At 38.1% G+C, this 22141-nt stretch overlaps 1 protein-coding gene across 1 annotated transcript; it reads left to right on the top strand.

Annotated features, from left to right (window-relative positions):
- The first annotated feature begins 4328 nt into the window (after positions 1–4328).
- Positions 4329–4861, top strand: LOC132440234 (calmodulin-1-like). The gene has a single exon (XM_060035204.1). It carries the CDS (start codon positions 4397–4399, stop codon positions 4844–4846), a length of 450 nt encoding a protein of 149 aa, XP_059891187.1. The 5' UTR covers positions 4329–4396; the 3' UTR covers positions 4847–4861.
- The last annotated feature ends 17280 nt before the right edge of the window (positions 4862–22141 follow it).

The raw sequence follows: 22141 nt of genomic DNA, 5'->3' as shown, positions 1-22141 counted from the left end.
AAAAAGTTAAGTTGCACAATGAAAGCATTAAGAAATATGCTTAAAACTTCCTGCTCAACAAAAAATGCTATAAACAAATTTAGTCAACTCACACACTGATTTTAAAATCATTAAATCTGAAGACATTGCCTCCATTTTCTTGAGTTTAGTTAGGACACTTCTGGCTGCTTAATATGAATTTTCAGATTTAAATTGGAGTAAAGAGAATGAATGAAGAATATGTATAAAAAATTAATAGGTATCTTTAAAATTTTTTCTATTAGTTTTCTTTGGTTACATTTAGATATCATGCCAAAAAAAAAACAAGTACTAAGAATGGAAAACAAAGATTTTTCAGCTGAGAGGATTTATGACTTTATTATCAAATATGTAGTCAGTCATTCAAGCAACAGTTAGTTATTGAGTATCTGCTCTGTGCCAGGTACAGTTCGAAGTGCTGAGGAAGGAGCAGAGAACAAAGTAAATGAGAAACCCCTGCCGTCATTTTATTTGTGCTCGAAGGAGGAAGGGGTAGAACTTACTTTCTCATCATCTAGTGCCCATATACAAGGAAACCTACTAAATGGTAATTGAGAATCTTTGTGGTGTGGGGAAGGAAAGGGGTGGGGGGAGTGCACTGAATGGGATTTCTTGGATAACCGTAATTACAGAAGGAAAACACGCACTGGCTTCTCCTATTATATAAATGAGAACGTTTATAGTAATTTTCTGAGAATGGCATTCTCAAATGTTTTAAGTGCAGAAGAAGAATAAATGGTCGAGTCTGCTTTTCAGCTGTGCTATGACTGCCTGTTTTACTCTTTTTCCTTCCCGACTCTACTGAGCTTATTACTTGATTGATGGGTTTTTCGTTTTCTTTTTTTTTCCCTGAAGAGTAAATTATTGTCTTTATTCAGTAAGGAGTTCAAGTGAAATGTAAAGTACTCTTTTATTCAACTAGCTCTTTACTTTCTTGTTAAGACCTTCTGTGTGTGTCAGGCACGGTCCCAGGCTCTGTGTGTTCAGAAATGCACAGCTCCTCCTCCAGGGGGTCTGTGGTCTAACAGGCCAAATGCCAGTGCCAGTTGTCATGCAGCATGGCAGGTGATCTTAAGGAGGGCTAGACATAGTTCTGAGTGAGCAATCCTGCCTGAGGTTCAGAAGCTGTGTAGCTGGAAGATTTTTTTCGTTGTTGGGGCTTCAAAAATGAGTGATGGTTTGCCAGATGTGAAGTGTGAGGTGGGCTTCCCAGCAACTTCACAACCCCATGACTCCCGTCTGTCACTCAGTGCATTCATTGCCTCAACGTGCCGTAGCTTCTGTATGTCATTCATTCGGTCATTCATTTATCCATTGATTTATGCCATCAAATTTAGTATATGTATTATACTCCTTTTGTGGGCCATTTGCTAAGCAGTAGTGAAATGTGTAAGAAAGATGCTGCATTTACCTTCATTTTATATGTCAACACCAATGGCTGGAGTTATTGGCACGTAGGCATTCTAATCCAAAGATTTTTGAATTCAAAATATTGGGTTGGCCAGAAAGTTCCTTTGGGTTTTTTGTAACATCCACGGAAAAACCCGAAGGAACTTTTGGCCAACCCAGTGTGTGAGTTATTATAGTCAGATGGGTAACATGACTTGGTTTTGAATAGAAGTACTTAGTTATATTCTACAGTGAACAAGAGCATTTAGAGGTTATATAATGCATCTGATCATAGTATCGAACCTGATCAGAAAAACAAAGAAAACGGAATTCTTCTGGAGCTTGCTTTATATACTTGTTTCCACACAATCCAAATAATTCCCATTCACTACAATTCTGGGAGAACACAAGAGCACACAGCAGTTTTAAGTAGGTTATCTTGTTGGTTCTGACAGCATCCCTATGGATCATGAATATAGACTCCATGACTTTTCCAGAAACATAGGAATAGTATGTGGTAGAACTCTAACTTGATTCTAGTGTTCACTTCACCATGCCCATGAGAAAACTCTGAAATTCCTAGATGCGTCTCATACTTTTTTTTCTTCTGATATATCTTTTTATACTTTTAAAGTAACTTTTTTTTCCTTACTTAGCTTTCCTTTAACAAGAAGGCAAATATTTTCTTTTTTTTTTTTAAGTAAAATAAGTAAAACAGTGGGGTAATGTAGCTACCAATATAAAAATGTTTACATTTCTAAAATATGGTAGATTTAGGGAACTGTGAACATAGCCATTTGTGTGTGTGTGTGTGTGTGTGTGTGTGTGTGTGTGTGTATAGAAATATAACTTCAATAAATTAGATTTCGTCACAAATACAAAATTATATTTTTAAACATATTGATATTTCACTTCATCATATGATATAACCACGTGCTGAAAATGAAGATGAATTTGGAATTTCAAAGTCACACGCAAAAGTATAATCCATCAATGGTCCTCATTCTTCTTGGTGAATCCTTCCCTTTTAGGATATTTCCTTTCACTGAAATGACTGGACATAAGGCATGTCAATGCAAAACGTAAGTGAAGAATTTAGAGAAGCTAAATTTTACCAGGGGAATAGATGGGAAGTAGAGATTAAGGAAGCAGGGAGCCATTGAAAAATGTTGGGTGGAATTGAGAGGGGCTTAATGTAGCGTAAGGGAGATGGGCTTTCAAGAGAGCTCCGAAGTCGGACGAGTGGAAACAAGAAAGTGATAGAGAGCTATAAGGAAGGGTCAGCAACTGTTTAGTAACTGTGCGCCTCTGCAAGACCCCAGTGCCTGGTGTTGTGGACTCAGTGGAGTTCTCAATATTCTTGAGGTCTGGAAAAACATGTTCTCGTCAGATGAGAAGAAAAGATCTAAAAAAGATAAAGCAAGTCTGAGAGGTGGAGTAGAAATTGAAATTTAGGACTATTGTTGTCAGCGGCACACTATGAGCAACTTTTAAAAGGCTTGTTAGGGTAAAAATGCACTTTTTGGCTTTTTAAGAAAGCATACCATGAAGAAAGAAATAATTGATCATATACTCAGAGCTAAGCATAACTATTGGCTTGCTGTCCCTACCATAACAACCAAAAATTGAGGGGAAGGGAGAGCAAAGATGCTGATCTTGGGAGCTTCAGATTGCCACAGCAGCCAGCAAACAACGATTGGACCGTGGATCAGTATTTCAAGCAAACAGTCTTGACTGTTTTACCAGCATAATCCCAGGACCTTCACTTTAAGCCAATGTTCTTTGCCCTAAGAAAGCGTCACACAAAGCATTTGTTTCTTTGTGACTGAAGAACAATTAATTTAGTTCAACTCACTTTGTTGAGCATGTACTATATGAAAAAACCGTACCTAGTCCATAAATCCTAGTTCTCCATGACCATAACCACTGGAGGCTGCTGTTTCAACATACCAACAGAGGCAGTGAATCTCTAGAAGCAAAACAATCTAGGCCAAAACAAATTAGTAAAGGATGTCTGAGGGTAAGTGGTTTTTTTTAATTGATATAAAATTTATATCCAGTGAAATGCACAGTTGAGTACTCTCTTCTACATGATTTTTTTTCCACCTTGAATTCTGTGAAACCAGTTTGCCCTGGTCTTTCTCTTACACCTTTGGCTATTCCACCCCTCTCTCATCATAGTTACCTATCGCTTCACTAAATGTTGATATTCCAATGTCTGACTTCTCTTCTCAGGTTACATATTCTCTTTATACTGTGTTGCTTTCAATAACCTCATCAGCATCACATCTACAAATCTAGACCCTATTTCCCATCTGCTCCATTCGTATACATCCAGCAAGCAATGGGACCTCTTTGCTTAGTGGTCCCATAAGAACTTTAAATTTGTCATGTGCAAAAATGAACTTATTGCCTCTCACTACAAACATGCTTTTAATTATGTTTTCATTATTAGCACTAATGAAAACATACTATTCAAAACAATTCAAGCAATCGAGCACTTTTGTGTGATAAGGGATGTGTCAAACATTATAAATCAGGTAACCCTCTTTTGGGAGAACTGATAGTTTAGCCATTTATTCACGCCAAACCTGGCCATCATTCTGGAGCTTTCCTCCTTCCTCATTGCACCCACCCAGAATCCCCCCAAAATTTCACCTCCCCCTCGTCATCGTGGTCCTTGCTTCTTTCTCTGGAATCTCTCAAATCTGTTTCTTTCTTCAATCACTGTCCTTGTCAAAAATCTTTCTACTTTCTTTCCAGACTTCCACACAGGGAGTATTGTTACAACAGATTCAGACTCCGTTCCTTAGGCATAGAGGTAACGGAGGGATGAATTCTGATTGGAGATTTACTCATCAACCATGTATTGAGTTTCTGTTAGGCATAAAATAAGTCTATTAAAGTAGCAGAACAGAATTAGTCCGAGTGGAGCAAACGAGCTGAGTGGTTGAGTAGTCGAGTCCCGGAGACCGGTAGCGCTTGCAGCATGGCTGACCAGCTGACTGAAGAGCAGATTGCAGAATTCAAAGAAGCTTTTTCACTATTTGACAAGGATGGTGATGGAACTATAACAACAAAGGAGTTGGGAACTGTAATGAGGTCTCTTGGGCAGAATCCCACAGAAGCAGAGTTACAGGACATGATTAATGAGGTGGATGCTGATGGTAACGGCACAATTGACTTCCCGGAATTTCTGACAATGATGGCAAGAAAAATGAAAGACACAGACAGTGAAGAAAAAATTAGAGAAGCATTCCTTGTGTTTGATAAGGATGGTAATGGCTATATTAGTGCAGCAGAGCTCCGCCATGTGATGACAAACCTTGGAGAGAAGTTAACAGATGAAGAGGTTGATGAAATCATCAGGGAAGCAGATATTGATGGTGATGATCAAGTAAACTATGAAGAGTTTGTACAAATGTTAACAGCAAAGTGAAGACATTGTACAGAACGTGTTAAATTTCTTGTACAAAATTGTTTATTTGACTTTTCTTTGTAACTTATCTGTAAAAGGTTTCCCCCTATTGTCAAAAAAATATGCATGTATAGTAATTAGGACTTCATTCCTCCATGTTTTCTTCCCTTATCTTACTATCATTGTCCTGAAACCTTATTTTAGAAAAATTGATCAAGTAACATGTTGCATGTGGCTTACTCTGGATATCTCTAATAGGCCCTTCTGCACATCTAAACTTAGATGGAGTTGGTCAAATGAGGGAACATCTGGGTTATGCCTTTTTTTTTAAGTAGTTTTCTTTAGGAACTGTCAGCATGTTGTTGTTGAAGTGTGGAGTTGTAACTCTGCGTAGACTGTGGACAGTCAACAATATGTACTTAAAAGTTGCACAATTGCAAAACGGGTGTTTTATCCAGGTACTCGTACACTATTTTTTTGTACTGCTGGTCCTGTACCGGAAACATTTTCTTTTATTGTTACTTGCTTATTACTTTGTTTTAGCCACTTAAAGAAAATCTGCTTCTGGCACAATTTCCCTAAATCCATTCCAAGTTGTATATTGCTTTATTATCTTCATGGTGCTATGTCCCTCTCTAAATCATCTAGTTTATTATTTGGTTTCCTACTTTATAGTCTTTCTCCACTCTCGTATGTAAGCTTGCTAAGGACAGGGGTGTGTTCTAACTTGTTCATTACTCCATCCTTATTGTGTAGATACAGTGGTAAACACACAGTAGGTGTTCAGGAAATATTTGTTGCATGTTAACAAGTAATCTTCCCTCCAGCCTTAAATGAGAGTTTTTGACTGGCGCAGTGATTCATATTCACCTCTGCGGATTTGTATAATACCATTATGAAATGTTGCTGGGTGTGTTATCTGCCTCATAGGGATATAAGGATATTATAAGGATTAAATGAGATAATGTATATGAAAGTTACTTTGTTAGAGAAAAAAAAACTTATAATAGTATTTATGATCACTCTCCTGATCTCACAGATGAGCAGATGAGAAACCTGGAGCCCCAGTGGGTACATAATCACCCAAGGGCACAGATATCAGCTCTTATATCTTCTGCCAACCATCACAAAGATGCTTTTACATATTTTTTCCCCTTTATGCTGAATGTCCCTCACTGAAAGGTCATAAGGATGACAAAGATGTTTCTGAAAATTAGAAAGGGAGGAGTAAAGCCACTTTTTGTTGAGAAAGGGCGTGCAGATCAGTAAAAACAGCCACAGGGAATATAGGAATGAAAAATTCAGGGTAGAATTTGGCCTACTGGCCCAGATGGTAAGGGAATAAACTAGTTGCGATGTTTAATGTGAAACTATAGAAAGGATAATAGGTTTGTGAACAAATGTTCCAAACTCTCAGCTCAGGGTATGATTTCCCAATTCAAGAAACTTCTCCCCTGAGGGTAACAAGTTTTACTCAGCTTTTGTGCAAAGAAACTGCCACTATTTCATATTTTCTTTTCTTTTTCTGTTTCCTTAATAAAAGTATTCAGTATTACTTGGTGGAGTTCTGCCCTATTGTTTGATATCATGACACTTTCTTCCAGGCAGTGCAGTGTCCTGTCATTGGGAGCCATTGGTGCTAACCAGAATGGTGTACAGTACCAGGGAGTATGCTAGTATATTGAGTTATATCTCATATTCTTATGTAATTCACAAACCAGCCCTTTAAAAGAACTCAATTTCGGACCTGTGTGATGTCATTTGTGGTATACTTAAGCCACACTTTATTTTTAATTTGATATATGCTCATTAAAAAACATTATCTTACTTGCTTTAGGGTCACACAACTAGTAAGTGAAGGAACTAGTCTTCCAAACTCCATTATTTGCATCTTTAAAAATTGTTTAGCATTTATATGAAGGCAAAAATTAACCTTCCAGCTCTGTTATCAATTTCTATATCCCAGTGGATATACCAATGTCCTCTGAAGTTGCGTAGCTCTGATTTGTCATGAGGTGGCAATGTAACAACACCTTGAATTGGATCTATGATGAATTCCCCCACCTTGATGAATTTCTGAGGGAGCTGTCCAGAGCTGAGTTTGCTATGGAATGGCCACTGAGTGAGGAGGCATGAGAACAGACTTCTAGGGCTTGAATATTTGATTTTATGCATATCCAGTCTTAGCTTCTAGCTGAAGAATCCTAATGTGGAACCCTAGGAGAATTTGCTTTCTGGATTTCAAATACAAAAGTTCAAAGCGGTCAGGTTCTATTTAAAAAGCCCACATGCAAAAGTAAGTGAAGTACCTTGAAATTGCCAGTGAAGAGGTCATCGTGAAATCTACAGAGTAAAAAAATGAGTTTTAGAGGAGGAAAATATGTTTTCAAATAAGGGAATGTATATTATAGCTTTTCAAATTCCATTCATTCAGAGAAAGTGAATAAACAGGGATAAAAGACCTTGAACAAGACTCCTTTTCATGTCTATTTAAATAAGAACTTTATTCAATTTGTGGTACTATTAAATAGGAATACAATATTAAATAGCTTAAAATTTATAGTTGTATTTCTTATATCCAAATATGTGAAAAGAATTTTATATAATTTATTATGGCTCATCCTGAGGTGGCTCTGAAATTATGAATTGTGAACACTGTCTAATACTTTTCCCTAAAATATTAATAAATTTATACGTATATATTCTTAAAAATTCAAATATTATATTAAAATAATGTTCATATTATCATTTAAAGATCTAGAATGTAATTTCCCAGTCTTGATTTTAATTCGATTATATGAAAGCTGAAAATATAAGATTGTAACACTTTTTTTTAGATTGTGGTTGTTTCTTAAAAAGTCATTCACCTGTTGAATCATTCCGTAGATATATAGTGGCACATTCCAAGTTGTGGTCATGTGGTTCCAGCCTCCATTAGACTTATAGTCTAGTGCAGGAAAGGTTAAGTAAACTGAAGCTTAAAATGCACGATAATAAGTGCTATGATGGGGTTGGTACAGCGTATTATAATCACACACTGCAGGATCCTCTTATTTGAATTTGGTGGGGGGGCTGGTCAGAGAGAGTTCCCAGGGAAAGTGATATGGAAGGTGATACCTGAAGTATTAGTAGAATTCAGCCAAGCAAAGAGATGGAGAAGAATCTTTCAGTCACAGTGAGCATAATATGTGAAAGTATGGAGACAAAAGAGGATGTGGTGTTCTTCGAAGAAGAGAAGTTAAATTTAACTAAAAGGTAGAATTCTTAAAAGATAAAACAGGAACTGGGGATAATAAATAAGACTGAGACAGTAAGCTGAGGTTGTACCATGGAAGCATGACCATCCTTCTAAGAGCATTGGGATTCTGTAGTAAGGTTTTAAATAAGGAAGCTGCCTGGTCAGGTTCACATTTTAGAAAAGTCATTTCAGTGTGAAGAAAAGATCACGGTTAGGTGAGAGCCTAAGTCTAGAGGCTGAGGGACTCTTTTGGAATCTGCTATAGTGGTTCCAGATGATACATGATGCTGGCCTCAACTAGAATAGCACTAAGTGTTGATGGAGAGAAGTAGCTGGAATCATCATTTTTTAGAAGATTAAATTGAGAGAGCTTCGCAGCTGTTTGGAAGTAGAGGAGGGTGAGGATATGAGGTCAGGGAAGCTAATTAGATTTCTGGAATCTGCAGCAGTGGTGGCTGGTTCCACTTCCAAAGATAGAAAACACAGAAGTCTGCAAGTGAAGGTAGTGAGATCATTTGGGGCATAGAAAGTTTTATGTTTCTGTAGGACTCTAAATGAAATGGCTAGCAGAAATTTGGACCTGTGGATTTTGAAGCTCAGGAATGAGATGTGACCTAGAGATATAAAGTTTAGAACTTTTATCAGGTGGATGGTAATTGAGCATTTAGGAATGGACGATATTACCCAGGGAAGATGTTGAAGAGATTCTCAAACTTTGGGGTCAGATGAATTACCCAGGAGGTGTGATAAAATTCAGAATCCTGGGCACCAACTCCAGAGTCTTACTGAGTAGGTATAGGATGTAGCTCACAAATCTACACGCTTGACAAATAGAGTCCCTTACCATGATTTTGATGCAGATGATCCTCTGACCCCACTTTCAAGTAAAAGGAAAAGTGGATCTTGCATAGGAGCCTAAGTAGTATCAGCACATAAAAGATGGACAGAGGAGGAGGAACCCGGAAATAAGGCTGGTGAAGAAGTAACTATAGGTGTGGAAGGAAAATTAAAAGTATAAAATATCACTAATTACATGGAAAGAGAATCAGTATAAGAGAAGGAATCATCGACAGGGCCAGAAGTGTTGAGACAGGAAGTAAAGATGAAGGCTGGAATACACCTACTACATGTAACAAAAGGGAGGTCATAACAAAGTTGGCAAGAATAGTTTTAGTAGAATAATGTGGGCTGAAGCCAGATTGCAGTGGATTGAGGGTTGAATATGATATGAGGATGAAGAGACATGAAGCAGAGACAAAATCTTTTAAAAGAAGTTAGAAGGGATGGAGGAGGTTGCTACAGCAGGATATGGGTAGGGGTGAATGTTTTAGGAAGGAAACAGCGTGAGTCAAAGTCTTATCTCACCCTTGGCCTGCTCTTATCTCTAATTTTTGTGGAGCTTTTCATCTTATCAACTTATGAATCGTTATATTATACAATTCAGCAATAAAAAGAATGGGTTGTGTGTTAAGTTTATGTCGAAATTTCTAAGAAACTACCAAATACTTTTCCAAAGAGCTGTTCTGTTTTACATTTGGATATTGGGGAGCAAATTAAGGTGCTGCTTTGTGTTTTGTGCATTATGGTTATGCCAAAAAATACTGAAATATGCCTGAATATTAGCCTGACCCCTAGTGGTGATCCACATCCATGGGGCTAAACGTGGAACCGAGTTTTTTCTACCCTTTCCATCACATGAGCTGCCACTCCACCTCCATCGTTTCTTGCAAACACATAACAGTAGAGAGATGGTGTAAATATGCCCAAACAAATTTAGATGGTGTACTGTGGGGTCCAGTGGGGCAGAAGGATGGAAGTCCTTACATCCTGCTACCTGCTTGAGATCAATATCTGCTATCATAGCTTAAGCATCACCACCATCCAGGGGACTTTGAGAACAATATTGAACTTCACTTAAGCTCAATTTCCTCATATTTACAACGAGGATTATAGTAATGCCTACCTTAGAGTGATGTTAGGATGATTAAATGAGATTGTGTATGTAAAGCACCTAACACAGTTCAACCCAGAGTTGACATTCACGAAAGAGCAGGTGTTCATATTTCATAACGATAAAAAAATCAATAATGTAGTCAAATACTACAATGAAATTTTATTCATGATATTTTTTTTCTGGTTCTCATTTGCTTGCATTCCATGTTAATGTTCTCTATTTCAATTGGAACCTCTTTAAATTTAGGACTAGGTTTTATTTGATAAAGATAAAAGCCACAACCATACCAACAATAACATCCTCTATCATTTTAGAGTAACTGTATATCAAGACATTGCTAAAATATTTCTTATGTAAAATTTAATGCTGAAACAGTTTTATGAGGTAGGCAAAGATCTCAGATGGTCTATGTTAAAGATTTTCATCTGTATCTTTTTCACCCAGACCCCACATCTTGACTCCTTGATGTGCTGGCCCTGCCAGTGGCAATGATAATATCGGTTACAGCTGGTTGATACAAGAAATACAAAGATTATGTACAAAGTATTGATATTGATACTGATATTGATAAAGCTAGCTTTCTTCTCTTAGAGCTTTTCCGTTCTAGATAGCTAGCTCTCACCGAGAAAAAAAAGCTACCTCTTATTTAACCCTTGAGAAACAAAAACAGAATGAACAAAAATCTATTTGCTTCTTTTATTACCCCAACGATACTAGGACTGACTGTTGTTATTTTTAATTATTATGTTTCCAGGCATTTTTCCCCCGCACTCAACCGACTGATTAATAACCACATAATTTCTCTTTAACAATGACTTCTTCAGCTTATGTCAGAACAAATAATGAACATCCAGAACTATAAAGGACAAACCAGAACACTAATCCTTATGTCCCTTATTCATTGGCCAACAAACTTACTAGGCCTCTTACTGAACTCATTTGCCTCCCTACGCAACTTTCAATAACCTTAGGCACAGTGGTCCCTTTATGAGCAGGCACTGTGATCACTGGCTTCTGCCATAAAGCAAAAGCATCTGTAGGCCGCTTTCTATCACCTGGGGCACCAATCCCTCTTATCCCGATGCTAGTAATTATTGAAACTATTAGCTTATTTATCCAACCAATAGCCCTAGCCCTACGACTAACAGACAGTATCACAGCCAGTCACCTGTTAATTCACCTAATCAGAGGAGCATCCCTTTCCCTATTAAGCATGAATCCTCCCACAGCCCTCATTATATTTATTAGTCTTGTTCTTCTCACTTTTCTCGAGTATGCAGTAGCCCTTATTCAAGCTAACGTGCTCACCCTGTGAGTGAGCCTCTACCTACACAATGACACCTAATGACTCACCAAACCCATGCGTATCATATAGTAAATCCTCGTCCCTGACCTCTTACAGGAGCCCTCTTAGCCCTTCTCTTAACATCCCATCTAGTCATATGATTCCATTTTAACTCAACTTTTTTATTATCCTCAGGCTGATTAACTAGTATGTTAACAATATGTCAATGATGATGAGACATCACCAGGGAAAGCACTTTTCAAGGCCATGACACACCAGTTTCATTCAAAAAGGATGTTGATATGGCATAATTCTGTTTATTATTTCAGAGGTTCTCTTTTTTATAGGCTTCTTCTGAGGTTTTCATCACTCAAGTCTTGCCCTTACACTTGAACTAGGTGGTTGCTAACCACCAACAGGCATTCACCCCCTAAATCCATTAGAAGTACCACTTTTCAACACCTGTCTTACTGGCCTCTGGAGTACCTATTACCCAAGCTCACGACAGCTTGATAGAAGGAAATTGTAAGCATATTCCTCAAGCTCTTTTTATTACAATCTCCCTAGTTTACTTTACACTACTGCAAGCCTCAGAATATTATGAAACAGCTTTTACAATCTCAGATGGAGTACACAGATCAACAGTCTTCATAACCAAAGGTTTCCATGGCCTACACGTGATCATTGGCTCTACTTTTCCTCATTGTCTGCTGCCTGTGCCAACTACAGTTTCAAATCATTTCAGATTTGAAGCCACTGCCTGATACACTTTGTAGACATAGTATGGCTGTTTCTCTACATCCCCATTTATTGATGAGGGTCTATTCTGTTTTTTCTTTTATTGGGGTATAGTTGTTTTACAATGTTGTGTTAGTTTCTACTGTACAGTGAAATGGAGTTGAGGGTGTGTTCTTTTAGTATCAATTAGTTGTCTTCCAGTCAATTAGTACAATCTGAAAAGAATAATAAACCTTATAGCATTAACCACAAACATAGTACTAGCTTCACTACTTGTACTTAGCGAATTCTGACTTCCCCTAGTAAAGACAGATACAGAAGAATCAAGTCCTTACAAATGCGGATCTGACCCCATAGGATTTTCCATAAAGATTTTCCTGGTAGCCGTTACATTTCTCCCCTTGATCGAGAGAAATTGCCCCCCTTCGGCCCCTGCCCTGAGCAGTCCAAACTAGCAACCTAAAAACAATACTCATCATAGCACTAATCCTGATCTCACTACTAGCAATAAGTATAGCCTGTGAGTGAACTCAAAAGTGATCAGAATGACACAAATACGATAATTAGTTTAAATGAAAACAAATGATTTTGTCTCGTTAAACTATGATTAAATTCATAATTACTGAGTATCTTTTGTCTACATAAATATTATTCCAGCATTCACAGTTTCCCTTATAGGGCTCTTAATTTATTGATCTCACTTAATATCTTCTCTACTATGTCAGGAAGAAATAATATTATCATTATTCATTATAGCAACCCTAATAATTCTAAATGTCCATTTCACTCTAGCTAGCATAATACTCGTCATCTGACTAACATTCATAACCTGAAAAGCTGCACTAGGTTATCCCTGCTAGGAATATTATCAAACACCTATGGCATTGATTGCATACAAAATACAAACCTTCTCCAGTGTTAAAAATTACTGTTCTAACTATTATATTCATGCCACTAACATGTTTATCAAAGAGCAATATAATTTGAATTCACACCACAACCTACAGCATACTAATTAGTTTTGTTAGTCTTTACCTTTCTAACAACAGCCTTAACTTTATTCTTCTCTGACCCTCTGTCAGCACCTTTACCAACTCGAACTACATGACTCTTACCACTAACACTCAGAGCTAGGCAATTCCAGCTACCTAAAGAATCACTGGCTTGGGAAAAAAGCAAACAAACTGTCTATTACTATATTAATCATACTACATATATTCTTAATCTTAACATTCAAGGCCACGGAAATGATTCCATTCTACAACTTATTTGAAGCAACACAAGTCCCAACATTAGTTATTATAACTTGATGAGGAAACCCAACAGAACGGCTTAATGCAGGACTCTATTTTTTTATTTTACTCACTAGTGGCATCCCTTCCACTTCTAGTTGCACTAATGTCTATCCAAAATACTACAGGCTCACTAAACTTTAACAATGCAGTACTGAGCCCAAACAATATCTAACTTTTGATCCCATATTTTCACACGATTAGTGTGTAAAGTGGCTTTTATAGTAAAAATACCCCTTTATGGGTTACACCTATGATGTCAAAAATGCACGTAGAAGCCCTTATCGCCTGATCTATGATTCTTGCAGCCCTACTACGCAAACTTGGTGGGTACGAATCACAGTAATCCTGAAACCCATAGCAAAGTATGTGGGGTACCCATTCCTTATATTGTCCTTCTAAGGAGTAATTATAATGAGCTCAATCTGCTTGCACCAAACAGACTTAAAATAGCTCATCACATGCACCTCAGTTAAGCACGTGTCACTTGTCATAGTAGCTCTTCTTACCCAAACACCTTCAAGTTCTATAGGAACTAGGGCCCTAATAATCACCCACAGCCTCACATCATCTATATTATTTTGCCTGGCAAATTCAAATTATCAGCGTATTCATAGCTGAAACATAATTTTAGTCCGTGGTCTACAAACATTTCTTCCACTAATGGCAACATAATGACTACTAGTAAATCTTACAGACCTAGCCCTGCCCCCCACAATCAACTTAATCAGAGAACTATTTGTAGTAATATCTTTCTTCTAGTCCAATATCACCATTATCCTCATAGGGGCTAAGACAGTATTACTGCCCTATACACTCTTTCTGTATTAATCATAACACAATGAGGTAAATATATGTATCATATCAACAATATCAAACCACCATTTACATGAGAAAACACCCTCATAACTCTTGACCTATTACCCCTTCTGCTCCTATAACTCAACCCAAAATTATTTTGGGACCTAGGTACTGTAATAGAGTTTAACAAAAACATTAGGCTGTGAAGTAAAAGAAGCTTAATCTCCTTTTTACTGAAAAGCTTAGCCTTTTCTCGGGTGAGCCTCCTCACTCTGGAAAGCTAGCTCTTACCCAAAGCCAGCTACCGCTTATTTACCCGTGAGAAACAGAAACAGAATGAGCGAAAATCTGTTTGCCTCTTTCATTTCCGCAAAGATAATAGGGCGCCTGTTGTTATTTTATTTTATTTTTTAAAATTAATTAATTTAGCTATTTATCTTTGGCTGCGTTGGGTCTGCATTGCTGCACGCAGGCTTTCTCTAGTTGTGGCGAGCCAGGGTTACTCTTCGTTGCGGTTGTGTGGGTTTCTCATTGCGGTGGCTTCTCTTGTTGTGGAGCACGGGCTTCAGGCTTGTGGGCTTCAGTAGTTGTGGCTCGCGGGCTCTAGAGCGCAGGCTCAGTAGTTGTGGTATACGAGCTTAGTTGCTCTGCGGCATGTGGGATCTTCCCGGACCAGGGCTCGAACCCCTGCATTGGCAGGTGCATTCTGCCAATGCAGAATTGGCAGGTGGATTCTTAACCATTGCACCACCAGGGAAGTCTTGTTATTGTTTTAATTATTCTGTTTCTGAGCATTTTATTCACATCCAACCAACTCAGCTACCTCCTCAATGAGGAGAAATGCGGGCATCTGTGACCTCCTCAGACTCAGTATCTCACGAGCATTTGTTACTCTGCAGAAGAGAAGACACAACACCAGGAATGACCAGTACCTGATGATTATTCCAATCAGTCATTTGGCAATTTAAGATAGTTACATTCTTTTTCCCACCCCACCCTAAGCACATTTGTTTCCTTTTTTTTTTTTTCACTGTAATAGCTGAGTTTCACCCTAAAATAGTCAAAGGATTCTATTCACATTTTGTCCTTGTAGATTAATGATAGTGTTAAGACACACAGTTCCTTCATGGCAAATAAGAAGCGTCTTCTTGGCCACATGTGATTAGCACCATCCAGACTCCTGCCTCACATGCCTGGTGAGGCGTGCATTCTCTTCAGTATCCAGTTGTTTTTCAAGAGAGATGTGTAAATTAAAGTAGTGACAATGATGTTAACATATGTGTTAGGCAACAAAATAGATGGCGCTGATGCAGATGGTGTTACAAGTTGTATTTTCAACTTGGGTCTGCATTTGGAAAATATTTCTATTTCCTTCCTTCAATGTCATCAATTTTAATGGCTTCTATTCCATCTAATTTTTAAGCTGTAAATATATTCTAGTATTTGAGAAGGAAATCAAAACGATCCTTTGTAACAGAGGCTGAACCTAGTTTGTTTTCTCAGCAAAATTAGTCTTCAGTTTATATGTATCTAAATGCTGGATTATGAGTTCCCAAATCCATAATTTATCCTAGAATTCTTCAGTTAATAAAAACCGATGTGAGAATAAGTTTGTCTCATATGATTATTAAAAAACCTCTGAGCAAGCATTTAAATATTAGGAGATTTCATATAAAAAATCTTCATTTGGGCTTCTCTGACAAATCAATGGTTTCGAAATGCTTTCAGAGACCTGAGTAGGACCCTGGACAAGTAATACGCACTAACACTCTCCTATCAGCCTGAGAGCCCCTGGACAGTTTTGACTTTTGCTTAATATCAGTGGATATTTAGTCTACTGAAATATTTTAATCCATCTTTCCCTGTAGAAATTTGAACCTAAATTTAAAGGGGCTTTTCTAATGCAGTTCAAGCCAACAGGTATAATTCATTTTAAAGGTAATTTTTAGGACTAGCTTAAAAGTGTCTAGGCAAACATTTATTTAATTTCCTATGTTTCTGTAGAAGTGATAATACCTAACAAATATTACTTACTCTTTGTCACATGCTGTGGTTTACATATCTCATATTTTAATTCTTACAACAAGCCATAAGGTGGGTGCTAAATGCTATTATTAGCTTAACAAGGACAACCTGAACCTTCAAGAGGTATGTACGTTGCCCAAGGTCTCAAAGCTTGCAAGGGGTTGAGCTGGGAAAATCTTTTCTCTAAAATTCATGTTCTTAACCACTCACTGTCTTACTCTGACATATATATTCTAAACTAGTTTTAAATGTATCTTTAAAAATAATTTAAATATGGATACTTTAAAACACATAAATATATAAATAGGGATAGTTATATAAAGAAACATTTATCCTCGTTCTGAATTAAAGGCTCCAGATACTCTCTGCTCCCTATGCCCCCTTTTAGGTCACAAAGGGAACTCTTTTTATGAATTGTCCACCAAAGGGGTCAGGGTTTGAATTCTCCCCTAGTCTTTTCCTTTTTTTCCCTGTTGTAAATGAATTATGTATATGCCCTGAAGTAATTAGCAAAGACACTGTTGTTCAGGTGAATTTTAAACTAATTAATCTGACCTAATTCCTGTCAAGAATAATTAGAAGAAAATATGTCCTCCCTGAGCAGCTCTTTCAAGCTAAGATGCTAAAGCACGATGTCTCCTGTGTGTGCACTGCATGTGCACTGCGTGGGCACTGTGCTAAAAGTGAGAGGGCTATTTACTTAATGGTTTTAGAGGAAATGCTAAAATGATGCCTCTTCAATTGCCACCTGGGCATCAGCTCTTCAGTTTCTATATCTGAATAAAAACAAGAAGCTGAACTAATGACAGGGATTCTGACACGAGTGATATCAGTGACTCCTTAAGACATTGTGGTTTGCAATTAAAACTTAAAAACTAGTCCCTCCTCTTCCAAAAGGCTCTTGAATGAAGTCGCATGCCCCATTTCACAGCCTGTTAATTTTCTTATCATAAAAGCTATTCAACTGTCTTCTAACTCTCTCTCCCATCCCCTACCTGTCCTTTTTTAAATGTTTAGCATCCTTAGTAATCTAACTAACTGGTGAAATTTCTCATGTAATAACCAAGTCCTAAGCGGTATGTTTCGAGAAAGATATTTTAGGAAAAATCAATAAGGAAGCTTTACCCACAGATGCAGTTTGTCAAGAAGGGGAGATAATCTCTGGTTGCAATGACGGCAGGTTTGAATATGATGACGTTTGCTGTCCATGATTGCCTGGAGCCCTAACCACTGCTCTGTCATTGTATAGCAACCTCTCTGCATGCCCCCTAACCTTGCCTTCTAATATATTAAGGGGCTTGTGGAAGAGGAGACCACTGGAGAACTTATATCTCACATCGCCATACAGTTCAGAGTTAATAATTTCCTTATTAAACCTATGAACCCTTCATGTTTTGTAGTCCTGCCTGCCCAACCCCCTTCTAAGTTAGTTTCTAGGCAACCAATAAACATTGAATTACATTAAGCTCCTTATTTCAAGGCTGCAGTTCAGGATTTTGCTGCATATTTGTTGGCTCATTTATGGAGACTGCAGCATAATATTCATTAATTCTGTTTAATCTTCAGTACTTCAGTGATTTGATTCTCAACCACATTACCTATACCAGTTTGTCCATGTTTAAACCACCCCAGTGCTGTGATGCTGTTCTATACATTGATTACCCAAAGGTTCTGTGAGCTCTATTCTGGAATCACAGAGGCAGATTATCCACCATTTCCAGTTCTTGGTGATCACTCAGCACTTGAAGGTAACCTATTAGAAAATTAAAAATTTCAGCATCTGTCTTGAATGGCCAACATATCTATAGCTGAATTTTAATAAGAAAGAACGTGCAGTTTAGGAATAGTCTGAAAAGGTAATAAGCATTTGCAAAAAGAAGGACATTGTTTGCTTTGACAAATTAATGTTTTGATGTGAAAAAGAGGTTCTTGGAAATATCCCTTTATTGATATGAATCAAGGAATTGAGGTTTTAATTTCAAATTTACCCAGCACTATGTGAGAATGAATATTAATCTTCCAGCAGAACTGTTCTCTGTTTTGAATGTTGAATGTTTTGAGACATTCTCTAAAACACTTGCAAGTACTCTCTCGCTCTGTCTTTCTCTTTCTCTTTCTCTTTGTGTGTGTGTATGTGTGTGTGTGTGTACATCTACGTCTTCACAACCAAACAAAAACGTAAATTAAATGTTTACTCTCTAGTTTCATAACATAAAGTAATCACTGATATTGGTCACACTGAAGGGTGGCTTGGAAAGGAGAGAAGTGAAATCCTTTCAAATGCCGATTCAGTATCTTTCCTTCACCTGCTTTCTGGTGGGGAAGGGTGTATAAGGCTGGGTGAAAAAAGTCAATTGATAATTTTTGCAGGCTCAACAGAACTGTAATAGTTAATAATAGTTTTACTGGCAGGGTCTGGAACGGGGGTGCTCCTGTGTGTCGCTGGTGATGGAGGCTCTGCCAGGATTTCTCACTGTGCCCCCATCACTAGTGACACAGGAGCACCACTGTTCCAGACCCTGCCAGTAAAGCTACTATCCATCACTGAGAATTTGCGTGCATCTGTTCTAACAGCTAGTATTAATTTTCACTTCTAAAAGTACCGTGAGCCCTGTGATAGGATAACTTCCATCAGTAGAACCACAGAACACTCTTCACTGCCCGCCGTGTGCCACATAGTACTGCAGATTCCAAGGATTCTACAGTCATTAAAACAAGAAAGGGCCCTACCTCCGTTCAGTTGTTAAAGTAGCAGGGAAAACAGGCATAAACTATTGCAATGAGTCTATTAGTTATGCACATGTAAAGAAAGGCAAAATAGAAATTCAATGGCTATGGAACACACAGTAAGATCTAAACTACTCTAGCAATGATGAATGTATTTTTTTATTTATTAATGCTTATTTCCAAATGTTAGTTTGTATAAGCATAAATCTGGATTTCATGTTACACCGGGGGAACTGAGTACAGAGTAGGCTAGTAGACTCAGTAGGTTAAACTGTTTCTTTCTTTTATATATATATATGTATATTTATGTATTTATATATGTATGTGTGGCTGCATTGGGTCTTCATTGCTACGCGCAGGCTTTCTCTAGCTGCAGCGAGCAGGGGCTACTCTTCGTTGCGGTGTGCGTGCTTCTCATTGCGGTGGCTTCTCTTGTTGTGCAGCACGGGCTCTAGGTGCACGGGCTTCAGTAGTTGTGGCTCACGGGCTCTAGGGCGCAGGCTCGGTAGTTGTGGTGCATGGGCTTAGTTGCTCCACGGCATGTGGGATCTTCCTGGACCAGGGATGGAACCCATGTCCCCTGCATTAGCAGGCAGATTCTTAACCTCTATGCCACAAGGGAAGTCCCTAAACTGCTTCTTAAAATAGGTGTTTTTTTTTTTTCCTTTGAGCTATCAGGGTATTTAGAAAACATTTCACCTAATCCTTCTCCAGGTAAGGAGAAATGTCTTATCCAAACTAATAATACCATCGTTTTTAATGAATGGAATATTTAGTGTATGCTAGGAACTATGTTATTCTCTACTTTTAACCAATTTTTATTGTGAAATTTAGTATCCTTAAGGATGAGTCTATAATAAAAGATATGTAGGTCACTGATTAATCAAAAAAAAAAAAAGAAAAAAGACACGTATATAATGCCACTCAGGTCAAGAAATGGATAATTGCTTGCTTCCCAGATTTGCTGAGCAGCCCAGCCCACTTCTGACTCCATTCCTTCCCCCCTCCCTACTGCCCTTCTTCTGAGGGTCATGATTATTATTTAGTTTTTCTTTATAGTTTTACCACATTCACATGCATTCAAAAATGATGTTTTTAGGGCTTCCCTGGTGGCGCAGTGGTTGGGGGGTCCGTCTGCTGATGCGGGGGGCGTGGGTTCGTTCCCCGGTCCGGGGGGATCCCGCGTGCCACAGAGCGGCTGGGCCCGTGAGCCACGGCTGCTGAGCCTGCGCATCCAGAGCCTGTGCTCCGTGGCAGGAGAGGCCACGGCAGTGAGAGGCCCGCGTACCGCAAAAACAACAAACAAAAATGATGTTTTTAAATGTACTTTTAACTTCAGATAAACTGAATTGTAGTAGTGTATATGCCTTTATGTCTGTCTTCTTTCACACAACTCAACATTTGTGATAGTAATTCATGTTCTTTTTTGTAGCATTACCTTGGTCATTTTCATTCTATTGTATGAATGTATCACAATTTATTCTACTGTAAGTATTCTAAAATTAATCCATTTTAGAATAAATGGCATTTGTTCGTCTGACTGATATGAATAGCATAACTCTAAATAGTCTTGTGCTTGTTTCTTGGAACACATGTGCATATATTTCTATCTCCTAATTCTCAAAATTTGGTGTTATGCTATATCCCACCCTCATGTTTCTGTAGAATTCAAAGATATATTCTTATGAAAGAAAGTTGGAAAGGAAGGACAGGCTGAGGTAACATAATAGAACCAGATGTACTGAATTGGTTGCCTGATTGCAGTCTCACAGATTTTTGGTTCAGTATCTAATGGGTTAAGCTGAGTTCCTTCACGTGTCACTGAAACAAATGAATAGAAGAAGTAAATGATCAGTGTCATCTTTATCGTTACTAATTCTTTGTTTAACCTTTGGTAATATGGGTGAGATGCAATGCCTTCCTGCTCTTATGCTTGGTTCAACCATTTTTATTGCATTATTTCTGTTCTTTTGTCTAGCTAAGTTTTTCCCATCACAGAATATGCTGTTCCCTTTGCCTGAAATATGTTCTTATTGTAAAACTTTGGTCGCATGACTAACTCCTTTTGTTATTGAGGTAAAGCTGACATACAGTGTTAGTTGCAAGTGTATGACCTAATAGTTCAGTATTTGTATACACCTCTAAGTGATCACTACAATAAGTCTAGTTACCCTCTGTCACCTTACACAGTTACAAACAATTTTTTTTTCTTGTGATAAGAACTTCTAAGATTTACTATCTTAGCTTCTTTCAAATATGGAACCCCTCCCTTCCTTCTCAGGATCATTTCATCTGAACTCGGAAATCTTCTTTGATAGTCCTACTGCCCCCAGTCACTCTCTATTACATTTACCCCTTATAATTGCTGTTAGTTAATTCATGTCGTCAATGGTTATCTTGTTTATAGTTTATTCTTTTTTCTGGTCCCTCCTTTCCCTGCCTTCCAGAAATATAAGCACCAGGAATCTCATTTCTTTTGTAGAACAAGTTAGCTACAGTATGTGGAACAATACCAGTTCATAATAGGTGCTCAATAAATGTCTAATGAATAAATGGAAGAAAGGAAGGTAGAGATTTGGAAGGAGGCCAAGCAGTAAAGAGACTATTTGCATGTTTTAAAAATGCTGTAATTCTTCATGACAGGTGTAAAAGAGGAGATTTGTGGATTCAGATCTTATAAGGAGACTAAGCAATCAAAGATACCAAACCATTGAAGGTTAGAAGGAAGCAGGGAGCTCAGTGTTTCCACACAGTGAGGCAGACTGAAAGCAATAAGGGAAACCAAAAGCCCAGGACGGTGTATGACTGTCATTCCAATGTTCTATATATCTCTTTGCCAAGCTATACATACATGAATTCCTAACAGTCTGACTAATGTTCATCTCAAAGAAAGAATCTGAGTCAAAGTGACCTCAGGGTTACTAGCCATGGAAACAGAGGAGGGAGAGTGTGGTCATTAGATGCTGTTGTCAAAGAACAAAGGAGGGACAAAAAATAGAAGTTTGGTGCTCTCCCACATTGATTTGGAGGAAATTGGCCAACATCCAATGCGAGCAAGGCAGTTGGGTAACCCTGGGAGAATGAGTCGTCTTGGCAGGCTCTGCAGAAGTGCTTGCTTGTGTCAATCATCACTGTAATGACAGATACCAAGGGTCAATATTTACAAGGGTCCACTAGGATGAGTAGTAAGATGAGTCTAGGAGTGGTCCCCAGGAAATCACAGAGCAGTGAGGCTCATAGAAGAGATATAAATTCC

The sequence above is a fragment of the Delphinus delphis genome, chromosome 17 (genome assembly GCF_949987515.2).
Source record: "Delphinus delphis chromosome 17, mDelDel1.2, whole genome shotgun sequence".
Classification (NCBI taxonomy): domain Eukaryota; kingdom Metazoa; phylum Chordata; class Mammalia; order Artiodactyla; family Delphinidae; genus Delphinus; species Delphinus delphis.
Note: the sequence above shows the minus strand (reverse complement) of the source record. Positions and strands in the feature narration are given on the sequence as shown.

Coding starts and splice junctions, on each gene's coding strand:
- LOC132440234 (XM_060035204.1), top strand. CDS start 4,397: ATGGCTGACCAGCTGACTGAAGAGCAGATTGCAGAATTCAAAGAAGCT.